At 49.7% G+C, this 23078-nt stretch overlaps 2 protein-coding genes across 2 annotated transcripts in view; one reads left to right on the forward strand and one right to left on the reverse strand.

Annotated features, from left to right (window-relative positions):
- Positions 1-3235, forward strand: part of PARP12 (poly(ADP-ribose) polymerase family member 12) — a 45267-nt gene extending 42032 nt beyond the window's left edge. Inside the window, exons 11-12 of the mRNA XM_007177054.3 lie at positions 772-923; positions 2155-3235. Coding sequence (XP_007177116.2) covers positions 772-923; positions 2155-2480 — 478 coding nt within the window. The 3' untranslated portion in view covers positions 2481-3235. The remainder of the gene's footprint in view (positions 1-771; positions 924-2154) is intronic.
- A 1730-nt stretch (positions 3236-4965) lies between these two features.
- Positions 4966-23078, reverse strand: part of TBXAS1 (thromboxane A synthase 1) — a 153921-nt gene continuing 135808 nt past the window's right edge. Inside the window, exons 10-13 of the mRNA XM_057549832.1 lie at positions 14510-14601; positions 9648-9785; positions 7575-7737; positions 4966-5190 (exon numbers count right to left, since the gene is read on the reverse strand). Of these exons, the coding sequence (XP_057405815.1) occupies positions 5116-5190; positions 7575-7737; positions 9648-9785; positions 14510-14601 (468 nt within the window). The 3' untranslated portion in view covers positions 4966-5115. The remainder of the gene's footprint in view (positions 5191-7574; positions 7738-9647; positions 9786-14509; positions 14602-23078) is intronic.

Below are 23078 nucleotides of genomic sequence, written 5' to 3' on the forward strand. Positions count from 1 at the left end.
TTTGTCCAGTGCTGTTGGGATCAGGAGCTGTGTCCCTCTCCTGTCTGCCTCCTCATCCGTACAAGCTCAGTGCTGGCATGTTCCTCCAGGGAGATGGGAGGCTGCGGCTTCCCTAGAGACAGAGCTGGCTCCTGCACTAGTGCCCTCGGCCTCCCTGAAGACCAACAGGGGACGGGTCCGAATAAGCCACCCACACCCTGGGGAGTGTAAAGCTGCTGTCCTGGCAGCCAGAGGGCAGGGGCCTCCTCCTTGTGCCTGAGGACTGGCATGTTCTCAGGCACTTGTTTGTGTGGGGAGGAGCCCACAGCAGGTCACCGCAGTGGGCCTGGGCTCCTGCTGCCCTTCCCCACAAGAGGTTGGAGCAGTGTAATCTGAACTCTGGTTCCAGTGATGAGATCAAGATAACTTACAGGAGAGGGAGAAGGAGGCCCCCCCCCATCCCCAGCCAGCATCTGCCAGCTCCCCTGGCTAAGCTCCAGGCGGAAGCAAGGTGGTGGGAAGAAGTACACCTGCCTTCCAAGGGCTGGTCTGTCTGCTTTGGGGGTTCAGGGAGCAATGCAGGCCTGGAGCGCTGGAGGGAAGGCTTCCCTCTGCTCTCACCCAGGCCCTGCTCTCGCCTCTTCCGGCCCCCGGCCCGTGGCTGGAGTCTCACGGGCCTGTGGCTGCTGGCCTCATGGCACCTCTCATAAAACGTGTTTCGTGGGCCGGGTGGCCGGTGTTTGGTGGCAGGCGTCCTCTGCCGCCAGCCCGCGTTCACTCCTGTGATTCTAGGCAGAAGGAGCAGATGCAGAAGAGAAACGGCGGGAAGACAGTGGATGAGAGGCAGCTGTTCCACGGCACCAGCGCCGGTTTCGTCGACGCCATCTGCCAGCAGAACTTTGACTGGCGGGTCAGTGGTCTCCATGGTGCGTCCTATGGCAGGGGTAAGTGCGAGGCGGCCTCTGCTGGCAGAACCCTCCTTGCCTCGCTGTCCAGGGCCCGGAAACCACTTGAAAGCAAATTGATGGAGGGCGTGGGGGGAACCAGCATGAGCTGGACCAGCGGTTCAGACTCAGTGAGCACTGGCCGGGATGTGGGACGCCCAGCTGGCAGCACCTTGCTCCCATTGCCCTGTGTGCAGCCCTGGGCCCGACCCAGGGTTGGAGCAGGGGTGGCCCTGCTTAGGCTGTGGTTTGGCTTCACTGGGAAATGGGGCTGCATCCCTGTGGGACCCTTTCCAGCCCTGAGTCAGGTCCCCACCTGCGCTGTTTCCACAGAGTAGAAATCTGAACGCTCAGATACGCTCGTGTAAATATGTCATTCTTACTATAATGTGAGTTCCCTCTTTTCCTGTCCCTTATTTTTTAACTTTGTTTGAAAATAATTTCAAACTCACAGGAAAGGTGCAAGAATAATACTAAAAAAAAAAAAAACCCTCCCATGTAAATTTTACCTAGTTCATCAGCTTTAACACTTTTCACATTGGCTTTATCACCCCTTCCCTTATTTCTGAACCATTGGGGAGTAGGCGGCATACATCATACCCCTTCACCCCGTAACACCTCCTAAGAACAAGAACTTTCTCTTCTGTAACCACGACACGGTTGCTAGGTGGAGAGCATCTCGTAGCGGTGTGATCTGCAGTCAGCAGCCCCTCTGCCGAGTCCATCCGTTAGCTTCCGTCCCGCGTGCTGACGGCTGCGGGGTCGAGGTGCACGAGAGCCAGTGGTGGGCTGTGAACCTGAATGTGTAGGCGCAGCTTCCAGCTCAGGCCCCCATTCGACAGGGCTCATGAATCCGTACATTGGGCTGCCGGTGTCTGCGCCGTGTTCTGTGTGTGGGGTCTTAGCCACGTTCCATGCCAGCCCTGGGAGGTCGGGCCCGACAGCCCCGTTTTATGGCTCAGGAAACGGAGGTTCTGGGCAGGGGATGGGGGCTCAGTAACGAGGTGTCCAGAGACCTTGAGGATTTGAGTGACAGATCCTAACTTGAAAGGAGTTCTCTGTCTCAGAGTTTGGTGACTCCTCTGATGCTCCTTACAAGGGAAAAGCTGGGAAGACGGGAGCAGAGGGAGGGCAGAGGCCACTGGCCTCGCCCGGGTTGCAGGATGCCGGCGTGCCTCTTCCGGCCGCGGGCTGTCCCCTGGTGCCCAGCCCAGCCCTGGTGTCCTTGCAGGGAGCTACTTTGCCCGGGACGCCGCGTATTCCCACCACTACAGCAAAACTGACACCAAGTCCTGCACGATGTTCCTGGCTCGGGTGCTGGTGGGCGAATTCGTCCGAGGCAACGCCAACTTCGTCCGCCCCCCGGCCAAGGAGGGCCAGGGCAACGTCTTGTACGACAGCTGCGTGAACCACGTGTCTGACCCCTCCATCTTCGTGGTCTTCGAGAAGCACCAGGCCTACCCGGAGTACGTCATCCAGTACACCGACTCCCCCAGGCCCGCTGCCGCCGCCACCAGCCTGCTCTCCTTGGCGTCCTTCTTCGGTGTTCGGCCGTGAGCACCCCGATGGTTTTATGCCTTTCTGGCTGATCTTACTTGAAATAGCTATTAGGGAAAGTTGGGGTTTTTTTGAACAAAAAACTTTTAATGAACTGTTCATTTAACATTGACTTCTTGATGAAGTTACATTCTTAATCTCTGGCTGATAATATTTTCACTTTTAAGTCACTTTTGGACTAGCCAGTAGTGATTGTAGGTGAACCCATTATTGCTTTTTACTCAGGTGTTAAAGTTTTATGTTTTACTCTTTGTTGACTTTGCTGCAGATTGGCACCAGGCACAGAGTTTCCAGACACTATTTTATCAATTGGTTTTAATTTTCAAGAGTTTCTGTCTCTTCAGTGGTTTGTTTTTTCAGGGTCTTGGTGGCACCTGGTTTTGTTTTTGTCCGAATGACACAGCAGCCATTGGTGCAGGAAATCCTGGGTTGTGGGCCTGCTGAGGCACAGTCATCGTGTCCATTGCTGGGTCTCTAATCTAGGCGGCTCTTCTGCTGCTTCTCCTGGGCTTCCAGCCTTGAAATTGGCCCATACATCACGTTGTTAGGACCATGGCTACTGTGTGGTGTCACTGAGTCCCTGTCGGTCTCCCTTAGTCCTGGCAGCAGTCACCGTCACCCAGGAAGTGCACTCACCCTGGCAGGTGCCTCTGCACCGAGCAACCTGTGAATAAGGGTTTTATGTCCCCATGAGATCTGAATACCTGTGCTGCAGTGTCACAGCAGAGTCTGGGAATAAAAGAATATTTATCTGACGTGGGTGATGGCTGCAGCTCATTCTTCAGTGTCTGTTTATTGAGCGCCTGCTGTGTACAGGCACTTTTCTGGGGGTCGGTATACAACAGAGCCCCCGTTACTGGCCTCGAGGAGGCTGTGTGTGGATTTATCATGCAGCCAATGAAGCTGAAGGTTCACGGCTCCTCATTTGCTGGGACCCCTTCCACAGCCCAAGGAGGGACCCCTGCTATATGGCTTCGTGATCATACATTTTGGTTAAATTTGCAAGTTACATATTTGTTTTTTTTCTTTCCCTCAACTCGGTTTTCAAGCCCCACAAAACCCAGATCCACTATTGTGCACTGTGTTGTAGACACGGCGCAGGTGGTGTGTTCCTGTGTCCTCCACACACAGTGGTTGGTAGGGGTCTCTGCTGGGCAGTGGAGGGGCCGGCAGGATGGCTCCACCTCATAAGGCCATCTGCCTCCTCCTGGATGGCTGGTCCCATTGGCCTAAGGTCCAGTCCTCAGCAAGGTGTCCTCTCCTCACCTGTACCCTTCCTTCCCATTCCCCAGCCTCCTGCTACGGTGTGTCCAGTCTCCACGTGATGCCTCTGCCTGTGGTTCTCAGATCCAAGGCTGCTGGGAGCTGAGTAGTGGGAAGCAGCAGGAGTGGTGCATCTGGGAGTGTGGGTGAGGAGAGTGGCAAGGGGAACCTGGGCGGGAGGTGATCAAATGCTCCAGAGAAGTCGGGTGACCTGTGAAGACTGCCGAGGGCTCTGCACTTTGCTGACTTTTGAGAAAGCACATTGGCAAATACCTGGACTGGACATTCGAGAAAGGGATGGGGTGCATGTAGCTCAGTTGTGGGTGGGAGCATGGGGCAACTGTTCCTGTGGGCACCGGAGGAGAGGGGAGTCTCCAGGGGAGCGCTCTGGGGAAGCATGGCGTGCTGCACGCAGGGAGAACAGACCAGACAGCAGAAGCAGCGCTTGCAGCAGTGGGTACGGGAGGCCTCTTCTCCCAGCTCTCCTGCAACAGCCTGCACTTTGTACAGGTGCTCAGCCTGGGTACCCCAGCCTTGCTCGCAGGTTCCTGCTCTGTTATTTATACAACATCAGCCCCGTAACGCTGTTCGGATGTTAAGTAGAGGAAGGTGCGGTGACCTGGGTCAGCAGCCTTGTCTTACAGGTGAGGAAACAGAGGCACAGAGGTGGAAAGAGCAGCAGCCGTGATCACAGGCTGCTGGTGGCAGAGCTGGGATTCAGTTTGCAAGTTCTTTGTTGCATTTGAACTTCTCAGCAACACAATAATTATTTTTACTAAAATTCACCTCTGTATTTTGATTATTTGATCAAAATTAAGATAGGCGGTTCTTTAAAAGAAAAAGTACACTTCAGCCTCTGTCACTTTTCTGCGCATTAAACTTATAAAGTTAGTAGTACCCTACCTAGGAAAATCGAGGCATAATAAAGCATTCGAACCATCTTTGAAGTTGAGCTTCTGATGAATGTTATTCTCTAAGTTAAATGAACCAGATGCTGAAAAGGCCTCCGAGCTGGGGCCGTCAGGACCACTCACCTGAGCATCCATGTGTCCCCTGCCCTATCGATTCCTTCCATCCTGAGGCCAGAACTTCTTTAAAAACCCCAAGTTCTCAATCATTTTGTCAAAACTACATTTTCACTCATTTATCAGCAATCCGTGATTGAGAGAGGTGGATCCGTTGCTCAAACATGATTGGCAAAGTCAAAACTAAGTGCGACAAACATTTATTAAGCATTTAGGAAATGTTACGTAAATGGCCTCTTTTATACTCATATGCCAGGCGCGCTTTCAGTTGCTTCGGTGATGTTTTTCCAAAAATCTGAATTTCCAAATGAGGGTTTTCTTTGAATTAGGGGCTGGTCATGACTTTGTCAGCGGGAGACAATCCTGATGTAGATGCCATTTTTTGGACCTAGGGCAGATTTGGATTCTAGCTGCAGCGGTATCTAAAATAGAGGAAATTAAGATATTTGTCAGAGTTAATCCTATCGACAGGAAAACTTCCTCAGAACGGGGCCTGAAGCAGGGTTGTGGGAATTCGGCTGAGGGCTGAGGGCTGGCAGGCTGGGAGTGAGCAAAGCAGCTTCCCCAGGGGGACCTTGAGAAGCAGCAGAGCTGTGTCTCGGGCCGGGTGTTGGACGGGGGCTCACCGCCTTTCCCGTGTTAATAAAATACCGCAGGGGAGGGGTCCCACATTTATCCTTCTAATAAGCCTGCCTAAGGTGGGAGCAGCTCACTTTGCAAATGAAGAAATGGAGGTGTAGAGAGGTTCAAGCGACCTGCCCAAGGGCACATGACTGGAAAGTGGTGAGCAAAGCCTCAGACCTTCCTCATCTCCCCTCATCTCTCACCCTGGGGCCCAGCCAGTAACTGAGTAGACCTCCACTCCCCAGGGGCTTGGGGGCAGCTCCCTGCTGAAGGCCCGCTGCCATTCAGACGGCTTTCCTTATGTCCAGCTTAGGCAGATCGATGGAGGCCTGGAGACTTGGAATAGAAGCCACAGAATTACTCAAGAAGCAGGGCGTCCTCTTGAGCTGCGTGTAAAAGGACTGTTCAGTGGCTACCATGAAACCTTTAAAGGAAAGAAGGGTCACGAGGCCCTAGTGCTGGGGCCGGGTGGGCTTTCAGATGTCTATGAGAGTTCAGATGGGAGACCAGTTATATGCTCAACAAACAAGATGATCTAGACCTGCCCTATCTCGTATGGTAACCACTAGTACATGTGGCTGCTGGATGCTTGAAGTGGGGTTAATGCAAATGAGGGGCAGAATTTTTTATTTGATTTGATTTATTATTAACATATAAGTAGCCGCACTTGGCTAGTGGCTACAGTATCAGACAGTTATAGGCACACTTGAAACACCATTGGACTTCAGAAAAAAAGCAGAGGTCTGTTGTGGCTGGCAAAGTCAGGGAGGGCTTCCTGGAGGAACCGGCACCTGGGGGTGGGGCTAGGAATAGGAGACGCCCTGTGAGCAGGGCTTCTTAGGGGCCACTTGGGGATCTGAGGGAACACCAAAGGACTTGGAGGATGGGATTAGACTGGGGGTGGGGAAGGGGGAAGGATGGCATTCCAGAAGGAGCAACAGACTGAGCAGGCAGGGCGGAGGGCGTGGGACGCTCTTGGAGTGGGAAGTTGGGGTGGGGAAGGCGAAGTGAGCTCAGAGTTCTCCCTGGACCCAGCAGGCTTGGGACTCAGGGCTGGTTCTTGAGTTGGGGGGTGCCAGGCATAAGCAGTGTTCTGTGACATTGGTCTGGCTGCTGTATTGTATGTCAAGATCAAGGGTAAGTGAGACAAACCCCTAGAGAAAGTCCTGTACCCATGGAATGCCTAAGGCAGGCAAGGGCCTGCTCTCCTCTGGTCCTTCATCTTGATTTGGCTCTCTGCTCCCAATCTGCCCCTCCCTCCCTCCAGCCTTAACCGTCAGACCTTTATGGACATTGTCACATCCAGTTCCTCAGCCTTTTGTATTTCAACCCAGCTCATTATTCCTCCCCAGCCAGCAGCTCCCCCAGTCTCCCTGTTCGTCAGCGGCAATGCCACTCTCTGAATCTAGAAGTTGTTACCATCTGTCATCGTGTCCTTATTATCTGTCTCCGTACGCCCTCCTCTCCAGGTCTGCGGCCGTGCTGAGGGTCGTGAATAGGCACGGAGGAGAGCACTGTTCGGGTTGTGTGGGGAGCAGCTGATTCAGTGCAGAGAGGCTGCTCCGTGCAGAGGAAAGAGGGAGGGCTTGAGCGTGAGCGAGATCTGGATTGAACCTCAGTTTCTTCACTCTCCGGCGATTCATTCCTTTGTTCATCAGTGTTTGTTGAATGACTGAGTGGGCACCTGCCACATGCCTGGCCTGAAGCTGGGTGCTGGAGCCTCCACCAATGAATAGGACAGTCTTTTGGTCCCTGATCTCCAGGAGTCTGCAGTCCAACTATGTGACGTCAGGCAAGTTACTTAACCTCTCTGGGCTTTATTTTAGCTCCTCATCTGAAGAATGGGAATCATATAATTTACTCTGCAGGGTTACTGGGTTCTCTTTGCTGAAGACGGAAGAGCTACAGCATGGTGAGGCCCAGCCTTGCTGCACAGAGGACGAGAATGATAATAACACAGACTCGGGTTATGTGCCGGGAGCTTACTTATCTGAGCACTTATGATTGACTCAATCAAGAAGAGGGAGGAGGTGTGACTGTCATGGTCCCCCTTTTACAGATTAAGGAACTGAGACCCAGAGAGCGTAAGGAACTCGCCCCAGCTCAGGCAGGGCCGGGAAGCCACCGCAGGCAGCAGGGACCTGGGGCGGGCACCCCTCGCGCCCGGAGCAGCAGAGCTCACCTGAGTCTCGGGACAGGCTTCGAACCGGAACTTGCGCAGGACATGGAGCAGCGTCAGCTTGACCTCCAAGAGCCCCAGTCTCACCCCGAGGCAGCTCCGGGGACCTGCCCCGAACGGCAGGTACGTGAAGGGCCGCTGGCGCCGCCGGGCCTCGGCCGTGAACCTACGGGGCAGCACGGTCAGGGTTGGCCCGGGTCACCACCTCCCTTCCTGGGGCTTCAGCCACTGGCTCTGACCGAGGGACCCCGTCATTGAGGCCACGCTCCTGCCACGTGAGGCCTAAACCCCACCTCGGTCTACAGGATCCTGTTTTTTTCCTGGACCAGTCAGTCCCTAAGGCTTTGGAGCTGGTGGCCACTCATCCATGTGCTTCAGTCCGGCTCCCCTCCTCCTGTCCTGCAAAGCCCTAAAGGCACCGCTGAATTAATAGAATCACCTGGAATGTGAGCATTGCCCTCACTGCCTCTCCTGATGAATTCACTGTGTTGTTAATGAGCTTGCAGGCTCACTAGCATCCAGGATAAAAGTCTCAAAGAAACCACAGCTCTCGCTTCACCCATGGCTCCAACTTCCCCAGTGGCCAGAGGGTGACACTGGCCGGCCGGCATCCACTTCCTGAGCAGAGTCCCTGGGCACCAGACCCCTCTGGAGGCCATGTCCTGCCAGTTTGTCTCTTGATGCCATGCCGGGCAGCTGTCTCCCTGCCCACACTCGCCTTTCTGGTTTAAGCACTGAAACTTGAACCACTGGGGGTGGCAGTATTTGACCCACTGGAAGCTCTTCAGAATGAATTGCCGTATCTGCTACCAAATGACAGCATTTGCCACGTGTGTTCTGTGACAACGCTACGTGACAACCACTATTTTGTAATAGCCTGCTCACTTACTACTACCTCTGGACTTTATGGGCCCAAGAAGCCCTTGACCCACCTTTTCAACATCATATTAATGCACTTTTTGTTTTCAAAGGTGATGCGGTAAGCCTTGCAGCTGCTGTTTATGTTTCTTGATATTTAGCATAATTCCAGGAGCTGCTGGGCAGCAGAATGTTATTTATCTGGGTCCCAGTGCCCCTGGTTTCCCAGGGACCAGGTTGTAGAGTTGGGGCCGCATTAACAGGAAGCTGGAGCCACTAACAGCGGGCACAGAGCTGCAGGCTGGCTATTCCCCCCATTTGCCGGGAAGCGATACCCGTCGACTCTGATGAGGAGGGGGTGTAGATGCCTGCTCAGACACTTTAAATTGCGAGTCTAGAAATGAAATCTAGACAATGGACCAAATCCATGCAGGGGACAGGAGGGAGGATCCAGGTCTACCATGTTAGGGTAGCTGGATCTCATGAATTCCTGGAGAAATTGTTGATGCTCTTGTATTGGAACAGGCATTAACTTTCAAAAAAAGGAAACAACATTCTACTACTTCTTAATGCACTCCTGAAATGTGTCCTTGTTTCTTGGAACAAATAGTGGACACCCATTTGAAATTGCCTTGTTGGGCTTTCCTGGTGGCGCGGTGGTTAAGAATCCGCCTGCCAATGCAGGGGACACGGGTTCGAGCCCTGGTCCGGGAAGATCCCGCATGCCGCAGAGCAACAAAGCCCGTGCGCCACAACTACTGAGCCTGCGCTCTAGAGCCCGCGAGCCACAACTACTGAAGCCCGCGCGCCTGGAGCCCGTGCTCCGCAACAAGAGAAGCCACCACAATGAGAAAGCCTTTGCACCGCCCCGAAGAGTAGCCCCTGCTCGCCACAACTAGAGAAAGCCTGCGCACAGCAACGAAGACCCAATGCAGCCAAAAATAAATATAAATAAAATAAATAAATTTATTAAAAAAAAAGAAATTGTCTTGTTACTTGTATGCAGTGCTGTGGAAATGCTAAATCTCTGGATTATGTTTTGGGCTTTTAAAAATGGTACAATTATTTCCTTTAGAAATTATGCCTAAAAAACATCTCTCTGACTGCCATGACTTTTGACTTTTGGGGGACTTTACTAAATCTGTGTCTCCTGGCAGGCGCCTCCAGTCCCCCCACACTCATGTCCCCCAGGGCCTGTTTGAAGGGCACAGTACTCACCTCTCAGGGTCGAAGGTCTCAGGGCGCGGCCAGTGCTCGGGGTCATGGTGCAGGGCGCCCACGGCCATCTCCAGCACGGCACCCGCGGGGATGCGCTGCCCCAGCACCTCGCAGTCCTGTGCTGCCTTCCGTGTGAACCTGCAGGGACACATGGGTCACCCCCGCCTTGAGGCAGAGCAGAGATGGGGGAGCTCCAGGGCGGCCATGCTGGGGCAAAGGTCTGCAGTGTGGGATGAGGCTGGGGGACAGGAGGTCCCGCCGTCTTCCCGGGGTGACCGGGATAGTGACCCACCCCGATACCACCCCTTCTTGGGCCATTAACCCTATGCTGCTCTGGAACCTGTGGTCTCTAGGTTCCTCCATCCCTTCCTTCAGCCACCCATCAAGACTGAAGAGCCCATTTTATGCTTGGTGTGCACAGGTGCCTTGGAAGTGGAGGCTTTGCAGGGTTATTCCCCCGGCCACCTCTCCTTCTTCTTCCCATTCCCACTGGGACCTCTTTCCCCACACACACCCCCTCGCTTTACCTACAGGAGATTTGGGTTTGAAAATCTGTTCCCCTTCATTGTCTGTGTCGCTATGGAGAACTTCTACTAGACAGGAAAACATCTTGGTCAGATTGTTTATTTTACCAACTGGCAATGTTTTAATCCCATTTATGTTTTATTTTAAAAGGCTAGACTACATATGTTTGCATATGAACATGAAGTTTATGGAAGAATACCTAAACTTCTACCATCACCTCCTCTAAGGGATGGGGCTGGGGTGGAGGATGGCAGGGGTGCCAGTTTTTTCTTTGGATCCTTCTGTATTTCTTAGGTTTTTCTTTTAAAGTAGAAGCATATCATTTTGGTAATATAAATCAAAAACAATCTAGGATGGCTTTTACTTCAGGTTGCAGGGCTCGGATTCCCTAGATATCTCAGAGGAGGTACAGTTATTACACTAATTACTGTTATACCCTGTTTCTGCTTATAAAAGAAATTAAGAGGACCAGCAGCTCCTTGCAGCGTTCATCACTCTATTATGAGCCTTTAGTATATCAGCAACATGAAAGGCCAGGGCTGTGAGACCCCCATTCAGATCCGAAGCTACTAATGCAATTATTATGTGCTTGGGGCTAGTCACAAAACACTCTTGCTCAAATCAGAGCGGGCAGGGGGCTCTGATGTGTGCATCCTCAGCTCTGAGCAATCAAATGAGGATATACTCTGACTTCCTTCTTTTTCATCTTTACCAGAAATAGCTTGGACCTGGATGCAAGACCCCCTAAAAGCCGGAAAATGGGGGCTTCCCTTCTGTAAGTGGTTGGGTCTCCTATCTGGCTAGACTGCATACAAAGCCAGAAAAATCTGCTGAATTATACTGCATGGATTCCTGGATTGACATTAATAACACTTCAGTGAGAATTGTTATGTTTTCCACAAAAGGCCATGTTGAGTTTTTTATGGATAAAGGTGTCAGTCAAGTTTGTCAGTGTTTGGGAAAAGCCAAGCATTTTTCTAAGATTAAAATAATAAAGTGGGGACTTCCCTGGTGGCACAGTGGTTAAGACTCTGTGCTCCCAATGCAGGGGACCCAGGTTCGAACCCTGGTCAGGGAACTAGATCCCACATGCATGCCACACCTAAGAGTTCGCATGCCACAGCTAAGGAGCCCGCCTGCTGCAACTAAGGAGCCTGCCTGCCGCAACTAAGACCTGGTGCAACCAAATAAATAAATAAATAAATAAATAATTCTAAAAATTAATAAAGTAATGGGACTTCCCTGGTGGTCTATGGTTAAGACTTTGCCTTCCAGTGCAGGGGGTGCGGGTTCGATCCCTGGTCGGGGAGCTAAGATCACACATGCCTTGTGGCCAAAAAACCAAAACATAAAACGGAAGCAGTATTATAACAAATTCACTAAAGACTTTAAAAATGGTCCACATCAAAAAAAAATCTTTAAAAAAATAAAATAATAAAATAAAATAAAGAATAAAATTCTCACTGTCCCTCTGTTCACCCCCAAATCCTATGCCCAGGGCCAAAGCGAATTGGCCTCTTGTCTGGGTGAGAATAATGATGACTTGCCTCTCTCACTTCTGTTGTTTGATAACAGAAGTCAACAGAGTGATATGATTAAAAACACCAGTGGAGTAGGTATGGGGAAGGGAGAGCGTGGCTTGCCAGAGGTTGGAGCCAGATGGGGTCAGGCCATTCAACTCTAAGCTCTGTGCTTCTTGCTCCTTACTTCATACCTTACACGGCACACTGCCTGCAGGGGTACCACGTTTCTACATCTACTGTCCCACTGATTCTCCCAACACTTCTGGGGTAGGCAGAGCAGGTGTTGTGTGCCCTCTGAACACACAGGAAACAGAAGCCTAGAACAGTCTGGAACTTAACCCAAGATCACACAGTAAACTAAGGGCAGGACCAAGACTGTCTTGACTTTCTGCCTAGACTCGCTCTGTCATTATGGAGCACTGGCTCTATATTTTTATTGGGAATTTTAACTAACTCATCCAGATACTCTGGTTTCTGTCCTGTTCTGTCCTGTCCTGCCCTCCAGATACTCTCAGATCACGAGCATCCTGGTTCCCCAGAGCAATGCCTTCACTGACTTCCTTTTACACTTTGCTGTTTATAAAGGGTCAGAAGGAGAATTGACTGCAGAATTTTGGTGTTGAAGAGACTGCTGACTTTGTCTCTCAACATGTCATCTATACAAGGTCTCATGTGATGAATTCTTGATTGAGTTTAGATCCAGGAAATGATGTGTCTTTGATCAATTTATACACTTTCCTCCTACTAGAGAATATGACTGTTCAACTCAGCTGGTTTCCCTCTCTGCCAGGAGTCTCAGCCACCTAGCCTGACCCCAGTTATTGCTATCTCTGGGGTCCTGTAAAGGATTCTTTCCTTTAAACAGCCTTTGTTCTGTTTTATCACTGAATGTCTTATTTTGAATTTCACGTGTATAGCAGCTGCCCACAGTTCCCTTGGAAGGAAGCTGGTATAAATCATTCAAAAACAAGGATTGGATGACAGTTTGCTCTGAGGCTCCTAAAGAAGTCGGGGAAGGCCTGTGGAATCAGGTCTTAATGCTGGCGTCAGGAGAGCAATGAGGCGAGCCCTGGCGTTTCTTGTCTGCTCCCAGACCAGGAGACTGAAACCATGTGTGCTTGAGGATGATGTGATTTGACTCACATCCCAGGAATTCTCTATATTGGCTCTGGGTCTGAACATTTTGGACAATATCTACAACCACACTCTCTATGATATTTTCAGTTTGGAATATAATTTTGAGATACCTACAAATCATCCACATTTTCTCTTTTTAAAATGGCAAAAGTTATCTCCATATGGTTTATGTGGTACATTACTTCATAGAGATGCAGAGTGGAATTTATGATATACAGTTAAATGCTTCGTGTTGCTTCTGTTTCTAGAACCTGAAATCTGGCAATGTTTCACTCTCTAAGGGCCTGGGGACCTAAGTGAAGACCCTGTGCTCCATGGGATGCCTCTGAAACCAAGGGTAATCATCAGTTAGACCCATTAAACTTGCCTTCATTGATCAAGCTCGCTTTAATTGTTGCTACAGAAAAAGCTGCATGTCCTGCAAGCGTCACGTAGCTTAAACAAGAAGATGTTTGCCCAAGTTGTTTTTCAGGAGCTTGGAGTCAGCTGTGTCTAGTTGGAGCTTGAGCCAGTCAAGACTGATTAAGACCCCCGACCCTCCAACTGGGCATGCGCGAGTGTTCGCTTGGTGACCTCTTGACGTCAGAGCGCCCAAAACTCCATCCTCGGAACACGGTAACGCAGACGTTTTCTGAACTTGGGTCCCGTGGAGAAGCCTGTAGCTTAGCTGCACCTGCGCAGAACTACGATTGCCTCACCTTTTTCTTATCTCCAATCATTACCTTTTCCCATGCTCCCAGGGCCCACCACGCCGCAGCTTTATCCCATAAATACCCCGAGCCCCTTGCCATTGGGGAGGTAGATTTGAGATTTGTTCTCCTGTCCTCACGCTTGGCTGCCTTGTGAATGTATCTCTTCTCTGCTGACAACCTCAGCATCTCAGCTCTTGGCTTGCTGTGCATGGGGCGAACGAGCCTGGTTCAGTAACATCTTGTTTTGGGGGAATTTGAAAGAAGCAGAAGACCTGGTTCCTGCTCTCAAGGCACTTACAGGTTGGTGTGACTGGATGACTGCACACTGGTGAAATGTTGCAGAGCAGCTGAGAATTATCCAAAAATATAATATGAAGTAGAGTTAGCGTGCAAAGTGCTGGGGGAGGAGAGGCAGGGAACGGGTGAGGCTGGCCAGGTTTCCTGGAGTGGTGAGTCTTGGATCGGAGCTCTGAGGATGGGACGGGTGTGGAGTGCTGGAGAATAAGAAGGAGCGTCCCAGGCCTTGGAAGTTCCCCCTGGAACATCAACTCCAAGGGCTGGTATTTTATCTGTTTTGGCTGATTTCCCAGTGCGGGGCACAGAGCAGATGCTCAGTAAATAGTTGGTGAATGAATGAATGAACGGACCAGGGGAACAGCAAAAGCCATCTAAGGGCTAGGAGGTCAAAGAGATCGGCTTGGGTTGGGGAGGAAGGTCATGTTAAGAAAAGACCAATGACACTTTGAAAACATGGTTAACATATAGGAATATAGGCCGGACATTTATTGCTATGGTGACCCTATGTTAGGCTTGGCATCCAGTGCCCCAGGGGATTAAAAAACCCAAGTTTCAGACCTCGACCTCCAGGAGCTTGGGTCCAACATTCTTCATAACCCAGGTGGTGACAGACTGAGGACTAACAAGGACTCCAAACAGTGATGCTGAAGGGGTCCTGGGGTGCAGGGGCCCTGGGGTAGAGGCTTACCTGAAAGCCGGTGGGTACATCCTCAAGGTCTCTGCAATCACCATGTCCAGGTAGGGCAGGCCTTTCTGGAGGCTGCAGTACTCAGGAGCCGGCTGATGGAAGGGTGGTGACAAAGAATGTTGAGTTAGACCGAGTCGCACAGTGTTCTGTCTTTTCCGCTAACTTTAGAGTCCCAGCTCCAATGTTTGCAAAGACTTAAATGGAAACCCACAAGATGAAAAGTGATACTACGCAAATTGCATTAGATTAGCACTCTACAGAATATTCTGCATATTCTGTTGTGCTTGTTTCACAGTGCTGTCCATCACTGAAGATGAGCAGGCCAGGCCTGGGACTGCGGGGTCTTTGAGTGTCAGAGAAGTTTGTAATAAAGCAATGGCAGCTGCTGCACTGCTAGCATTTATTGAGAGCTGAAGATCTGGCAGGCTATATATTGTACACACTCCCTTATGAGGAAATAAATTTTTACATATTGAGATATAGGAAAGCCAATCTGGCTTATACGTGAGTTAACTTGAATTTTATGCTAACTAAAATAGCCTGTTTGTGGCTTACCAAACATACATTGTACATCTGCTTTAATTATTAAAGGAAAGGGCACATTGACCAGAAGTAAAGAATGTCCATGTTAAAAATAGAGATTAAATGCCTCTCTTCCTGGGACGCCAATGCTTGTACTTCTTCAATGATAAGTCTCCCTTCCCAGGTGCCAAGGCCATGTTGATTTGCTGTGTACGTGCTTGTCTGTTTTTTGGGTTTTTTTTTTAACCTTGAAGAAATGTAACCCTGACCCGTTTAATGTTCCTTGTTCTGACAAGATATAAAACTGGGCTGAAAATCCTGCTTCTCCAGAACAGTTTCTCAGAGTAATCTGGGAAGTGGGCTTCCAGGCTAGTTCTCAGTTTGGCTCAAATAAAACTCTTTTCTGTTCTTATTATTGATTGTTTTCTTTTTTTTAAATTTACATTTTTTGGCCGTGCCACATGGCATGCGGGATCTTAGTCCCCTGACCAGGGATCAAACCCGCACCCCCTGTAGTGGAAGCGTGGAGTCTTAACCACTGGACCACCGGGAATGGCCCTGTTTATTGATTATTTTTGTTGACACTTAATTTAATGCTCCAGCAAACCAATGGAACAGCTGTTCTCCCATCTCTTAGATGATGAAACTGAGGCTCAGAGAGGTTGTCACATGGTAGTAATGGGCACATCGTAAGGTTAAAAGACCAATAGTAAAATAGCAACAACAACAACAACAAAAATCGCCACATCTAGAAAGGATCGATGGTAACAAAAACCCAAAGAGCTACAATAAATCAGTAAGAAAAGAAACTCATCAGAAAAGTGGTCAAAGGAAATAAGGAGGCAAAAGACAGAACAAATATGAGTTGCCATGATGAAAAATACAAATTAAAACCATGAGATTTCGTTTTCACTCATCAGATTGTAAACAGCTGGTAAATGTTGATTCCATGCTAGGGAGGAAGGTGTGGAGAAGCACAGCTGCAGCACCCCGTGTTGGGGAACCCTAGCATCCCCTCGACGACTTCCGCTGCGGTGACCCTGTCACTCTCTGGCCCTCAGCCCGTGGCCCGAGGAGCAGGTGACGGTGAATTGGCGAGAGGCTGAGAAGCTGGATGTGGGCTCCCATGTGAGTGGGATGAGTTAGGGTGGGGTCATAGAAGTTTATTAGCTGCTCTGCTAGTTTCCCCAAGGAAGGATTTCCCCCAGATCCTCCCGTCCTCTCTCCCCACTCCCAGCAGAGCTTGAGTGAAGTTACCTGCCTCATAGGTGACAGCCTCAGCTTTCTAAATCAGTTGATGCTAATCAAAGAGGAGTCTTCAGTTTGGGAGGTCGGCTTGCTTCTGTCCTCCCCTCTCAGGACAGCAGGGGGCAGCACTTGGGGGCAAGTCCATCCTGCGGGCCCTGCAGTAGCTGCCACAGGGCTGCCCTGCGTAGGCTCTATTCCAGTGGCCATTAGTGATGTGCATAAAATACACAGTGTTTTATGCAGGGACAGGAGGGGCAGAGGGGAGAGTGATGGGGCCAGGACACGTGGAGGCTTGACGTCCCTGGTAAATATCTTAGCTAATCTATTAGAGTCTAGCCATCAATGTAGTGTGGCCATTAATGATGTGCATAAAATACTGAGTAAAAGTCCAGTTGCAGAGAACATGTGCAGTCTAATGTTTATGAATTTGAAGGGCATAAATGAAAACAGCTGGCTTTTCCAACATTCTCCGTCTTCACTTCTGGGAACTGTTTCTTTAGAAGGTTATCTCTCGACCCTACACTTCCACCTCCATCCCAGGCCACGAGGGCGGGCCTGATAAACACGTGGCCAAGGAGAGGGGCCCTGTGCTTTGGGGTTTAATGCTCTGTGGGTTGCCATCTGGAGATTCTTAATTGTCATTATCTTTGAATTTGTGTTTTGGGAGTAGAGTCTGAGGGGACCATGGAGCATGCGCTGGGGGCTTGGAGCCTCGCCCACGAGTGGTCCCACCTTGGCCGCCTCCCCAGGGTGGGTTCTCAGCTGCCTGCTGTCTTGCCCCAATGCCTGGGGCCCAGCCCGGCCGCCCGTCTCCGCTTTGCCCTTTGACCACTGTTGCCCTCCAGCCCCGGCAGAGGCCTGGGCTCAGGCACAGAGAGGGTAGGAATGGGGTGCATTCACCCTGAAGCATCTCGGGGTGGGCACATGTCAACCGTCCCTGCCCCGGGCTGGAAGCACCATGGCTGTGTCGGCCCGGGCAAGCCTCTGCCCACCCCTGGTCCAGGTACAACACGTGTCCTGGCACAGAGGTTTAAAGATCTCTGAGGGTCACAGCCTACTGTGGGTTGGGGGCTGGGCCTGTGGGAAGGGGGGACGCCTGGCTCCGCTTTCCTAGACCCTGCCCCAGGGTTCATGGGCCTGGCGGCTGGCAGGAGAGGTCAGGGCTCCTGGGTACCGGTGAGGGCCCGACTCTCCCAGCCCATCCCGTGTTCCCACCCCCCAGGGCGAGCCCCCCTGGGGAAGCCTGGTGCACCCTCTCATCCCCCCAGTCATCAATAGTTTGGTTTGTCTTTGTCTCTTCTGGCCTGTGAGTCACGAAATACAAATTATGTAATTCAGTGATTCCGCATGTGCGTTAAATGCTCTGATAGTAACATTTAAAACTGTGGCGTTGCATGATCCAGAGATGAGTGGTAAAATTCATGCTAATAATGTAAAATTTAGAGTTTTCTTTACTTAGACTGGTATTAAATAGAATATTAAAAAAACCACTGTGATAATTTGAGAGATGAAAGAAGATAGGAAGAACTTTTATATGTACTGTTAATGGCACTTTCCCCTGCTTTTTTCATTTTGCCTCAGGTCCGACAAATTATATAGTCAGCCCTGCAGGCCACGGTTGATTGGACCAAGAGTGGGCCTCTGATGTGAGGACACCAGCCTGGACATTTGGACCTGAGACAGAGGAAAAAGGAGTTTTTCTCCAGCAGGTGGAAGCTGAACACGGGTGAGTTATGATCTGTTGGTGGCCATGTTCTGCCTTGTGGATTAATGAGCAGCAAACACGTTTGCCATGAGAAAGAAGCAATGAGTTAGATGTGTGGAGAAGCAGAGGCGAAAGACAGAGACCGTTTCCTGGTGTCCTGATTGCCATCTGCTCCTGGCAAGTAGCCCTGTGGGTGGCATCTCAGTACTCTTCCAGTAAGTTCCCTTTTTTATTTTTTATAAAATTTATTTATTTTTGGGTGTGTTGGGTCTTTGTTTCTGTGCGAGGGCTTTCTCTAGTTGTGGCAAGCGGGGGCCACTCTTCATCGCGGTGCGCGGGCCTCTCACTATCGCGGCCTCTCTTGTTGGGGAGCACAGGCTCCAGATGCACAGGCTCAGTAATTGTGGCTCACGGGCCTAGTTGCTCCACGGCATGTGGGATCCTCCCAGACCAGGGCTCGAACCCGTGTCCCCTGCATTGGCAGGCAGATTCTCAACCACCGCGCCACCAGGGAAGCCCTAAGTTCCCATTTTTGACCTAACTTAGTGACAGCTGAATTCTGTTACCTGCAACCAAAGGAGTCTTAACAAATGCAGAAATGTAAAACAAAACAAAACAAAACAGTGGTACTGTGCACCAAAATATAGAACTATCAATATATCTCAAAAAGAAAAAGAAACCAGATCTGGGAGTAGCATCCCTAATGAGTCAATGGTATTGGTTCCTCAAACAAAATTGGCTGGGAAGCTGTCAGTACTTGAAAGAGAACTTTTAAAGCTAGGCCAAGGGAAATATGTATTATAAAGTCAAGTCTTCATTTATTTTCCCCGGATGAACTTTTCACCACTTCTTAGCTTTGGGCTCAAGATACACATGTCAATATCAGCGTGCTGGTCCAGCAGTTCTTGATGTGGTCGAATATTAGAAGTGACCAGGTGGCTTTTAATATATAAGCCCTGCCCCCCGGGGGTTTGATTGTTGGTCTAAGGTGGGGGCCTGGGTACTAGTTCTGTGCAGCCAAGGGCGTGAGACCACTGCATAAGTCTGTCTGTCTGACCTGCCCCAGTGATCCTCTCTGCTGGAGGCATGGATGGATGGGGTCAGGGAAGGCTCAGGCCTCTACGTTTTAACCAGATCCAGGTGAGGCAATGCAATTCAAGTCCCCACTCACTCACACACCAGTTCACCCCTGGGGACCTGTTTTTGCCCGCCTATAGTTCTTTCAGGAAAATCCGGGATGGGGGGGGGGTCCTGCACCAATCCTGCCAGCAGAGGGCAGCAAGCGTATGGCAAATGGAGACTCCCTGCGAGGCTGGGCTCCTGCTCAGAATCACAAACTGAACCCAAAAGGACCTTGGAAATCTTGAATCCAAATTCTTCATTATAGCGATGAGCAACGTGAGACCCAGAGAGGAGAGGCTGTGAGCTCAAAGTCACACAGATAGAATGTGGAGTAGAAAAGCCAACCCCTCAGTGAACACCCACTGGTGTCAGGTGCTGGGCTGCGTGTTTGGGATCCCAGAATGAGTAAGCCTCTGCTCTGTGGGGAAACAGACTTCTGAGCAAGTCATTGTGCTGAACGTGGGTCATGTTACAGAAGGGGCTTCTGGGGGGAGCGGGAGAAGCTGTCCTGCGTGGGAGCTCATTTGTTACTTATTCATTCAACTGCAGAGTTGGTGCCTGCTGTTGACCAGGCGCTGTGCTAGCACCGACGTGTTCTCGGATAGGTTACAGTCTGTCTCAGGATGCAAACCAGGGCTGCAGGTTACAGAGTGGTGAGCACAGGTGCTGTGGGGGAGCAGACAAGGGACACACATCCCGGCGTTTGGGATCGGGGAAGCTGCCAGGAGGAAGTGATGTCTAAACGGGGATATTTATGATGAATAAGAAAGGCCAGTGAAAAGTAGGTGGGCTTGTTTGGGTGCTGGTTCAAACAAACCCCATCTAAAAACAGAATTATGACTCAATCATGGGACCTTGGACCCTGAGTGGATATTTGGTGCACTTAGGAAATTATGGTTCATTCGGTTTTTACTGTGAGGATAGTATGGTGGTCATGTTTTGTTTTGTTTTGTTTTGCTTTTTTTAAAGCATTAAAAAAATTTTTAAATTTATTTTTGGCTGCTTTGGGTCTTTGTTGCAGCTCGCAGGCTTTCTCTAGTTGCAGCGAGCGGGGGCTACTCTTCGTTGCGGTGCGCGGGCTTCTCATTGTGGTGGCTTCTCTTGTTGTGGAGCACGGGCTCTAGGCGCGCGGGCTTCAGTAGTTGTGGCACGTGGGCTCAGTAGTTGTGGCTCGTGGGCTCAGTAGTTGTGGCTCGTGGGCTCTAGAGCGCAGGCTCAGTAGCCGTGGCGCACGGGCTTAGTTGCTCCGCGGCATGTGGGATCTTCCCGGACCAGGGCTCGAGCCCCTGTCCCCTGCATTGGCAGGCGGATTCTTAACCACTGCGCCACCAGGGAAGCCCCTGGTTGTCAAGTTTTAGAAAAGAGCCCTTTTCTTTTAGAGATATATACTGAAATGTTTGCAGATGACATGTATACTATGTCTGGGATTTTTTAAACAATGGCAGTGGGGGAGGGTGGGGAAACCGGAGGGGCCATAGCTGCCATTTGTTGAAGCTGAGTGATGGGTACAAAGGTTCTCAGCTATTCTGACAATTTGTACAGGTTAAAGTTTTCCTTCATGAAAAGTTAAGGTGCTATAGCCAAGTGAGATTTCTTCTAGCTATGATAGGCTATTTCAAAAATCAATCAACGTGATCCACTACATCGGCAGGCTAAAAAAGAAAATGATGTAATCTTGTAATTTGAGAAAGAAAAAGAAAGATACCTATATAGTAGAACTAAATCTGTATTAGTGGTTACTTTCTCCTTGGTGGAAGAAATATAAATTATTTTCCTCATGCTTTTTAAAAAAATCAGTTTAACTGGAATAACTATTAACTGCTATTCTGAAAAAATAAAATTTGAAAATACAAATTTAAAAAAATGTAAGGTGTTAAAAAGAAATTGAAATAGCAATAGTGTGTGGAAGAGCCCATGTAAAGACTGTGAGATGTGTTAAAGAATTAAAAATGGTTGTGTCAGGCTGGCTGACTGGGAGAGCTGCTGTTCTGGGGCATCTTGGAGGATGGAGAGCAGCGCTCCAGGCGCAGGAGAGAGAAAGGCCTCTGTGCAGGGCGACCTGGGCCGGGGCAGACGCGAGTGAATGCGGGGCGCGTGGTACCTGATGGGGGATGTGGCCGTCAAGAAATGAAATGGAAAAGGTAGGTGTGCTGTATGCGTGCTGCATGTTTTTCTTTGCCGTCTAGCAAAACTAACACTTAAAAATGGGGGTGGGAGTGGAATTTATTTGAAGTGAAAAAGGGAAAGAAAGGGAAGTTTAGTCAAGAAAGTGCTTTTCCTTGGAAGAAAAGGCTGGTGAGCTCACCCCAGATGTTTAAATAGAAGTCGACATATTTAGAGGCAGGGAGCACATTTCATCATGAGGCCCTCTGTTTCTACATTTTAAACTATCCTGTAAGGATGTGTCAAGGAGGAAAGCAATTATACAATCCTATAGAATTCACTTCAGCTGGGACCGATTCTGTAAAACAAGTAACTGTACTCTTAGAAGGTTGAAAATAATATTTAATATTGGGAAATACTGACTAACTCTTAAATATTGGGGAAAATAGAAGCAAAAAAAGCAAACGGAATCTTTGTCTTGTGGTTTATGTTCTCAATCCAGAGTTCTTTAATTTTCAGGGAGACTTTTTCATCTATATTTGATTTTTCAGTGGGCAGTCACTGCTAATTTTGTTTCTAAGTTTCTTGGTCTCTTAGTCTTTCTATCATTTAGTTTAGGCTCTATAAACCAATATTTAAATGCAGCAGCTAAACCTGATGGTTAAGGGAACTCTATGGAAAAATCTACTGATAAATACTTTTAAGTAGGAAATATTGCCCTTGCCTATTAATCTCACTTTGCTACATTTGGATTTTTGTGTACCATTTTCTCTGCAAGTTACACACAGACACACACACACACACACTGAATCACTCACACCTACACGTACACCTCACACTGGGTGTGTGCTGGTATGGAGTCTAAATGAGAAAAAGAAAATTAAAATTTCATTGCTTTCAAAAAGATTTTTCCTGGAGGTTCAGGGACCTAATAGAAAAATTAATATTTTCTTATTTTCCTAAAGGAAATAGAAGTGGGGGGGGGCCTCAGTTTTGTTCCTCCCAAGAAGTAGCAGTATCAGATAGTATTGCTAAGTGCTCACCTGCACGTGCTGGACTTGGTGTTGCATGCAGTGGGCGGGGTCATGTCTGCCCTCAGCTGCCCACTAGAAGCTGGGAACTTGCAGCCCCATGAGACTTGGGGTTCCAGCCGAGGGACAGCGGGGGCAAGACAGCCGCGGGGAAAAATCGAGGTTTCCACTTGCACTCCTTCTCTGGGGAACACAGACTATAAGATGAAACCCTACCGTGGAAAACCTGGCAACTCTCGCTTTGCCCTTTTGCCCACTGACCCGGGAGAAAAGCCTGCAGTCCCCGGGCCTGGGCTCTTCACAGACCATTTCTTAAACTGGGGTGCTGGGGTCCTTCCAGCTCTGACTCTTCAGCTTTGACATCCATAGATGTTCTGAGTGAGTTGTTTCAGGCCTGGAGCAAGAAGCAATGGGGGAAGGGGGTGGGGTGGGGCGTCCCGAGAGGGATGGCATGCGGCGGGTTCCTTTCTCTCAACATGGCTGGCTTGCCTAGCCAATGCCCAGACAGTCCTGTGTGCTGGTGTAAAGAATGTGGCAGATTTAGATGTAGATGGGCATCCCTACCTTAGAAAAGGTAATTAAGAGAGTGTGTATGGCATCTATTTATATCCACTTTCAAAGGAATGAGACAGAGCCCATATCACATAAACACAGGGATTATTCCAGGTGCTCTTGTACTCTGAGGCCCAGGCCATTAAGGGATTAGGCAAGGAGATGTAATGAAAGAACATGAAGCACACACACACACCACGGTGTCAGCCCTCCCCGCCAACGGCCCTGGGTTCAGCTTTGTTGATGCAGGAATTCCTGTCTGCAGAGATCTATGATAACAATGGGA

Source organism: Balaenoptera acutorostrata, chromosome 7 (genome assembly GCF_949987535.1).
Source record: "Balaenoptera acutorostrata chromosome 7, mBalAcu1.1, whole genome shotgun sequence".
In the NCBI taxonomy this organism is placed as follows: Eukaryota; Metazoa; Chordata; class Mammalia; order Artiodactyla; family Balaenopteridae; genus Balaenoptera; species Balaenoptera acutorostrata.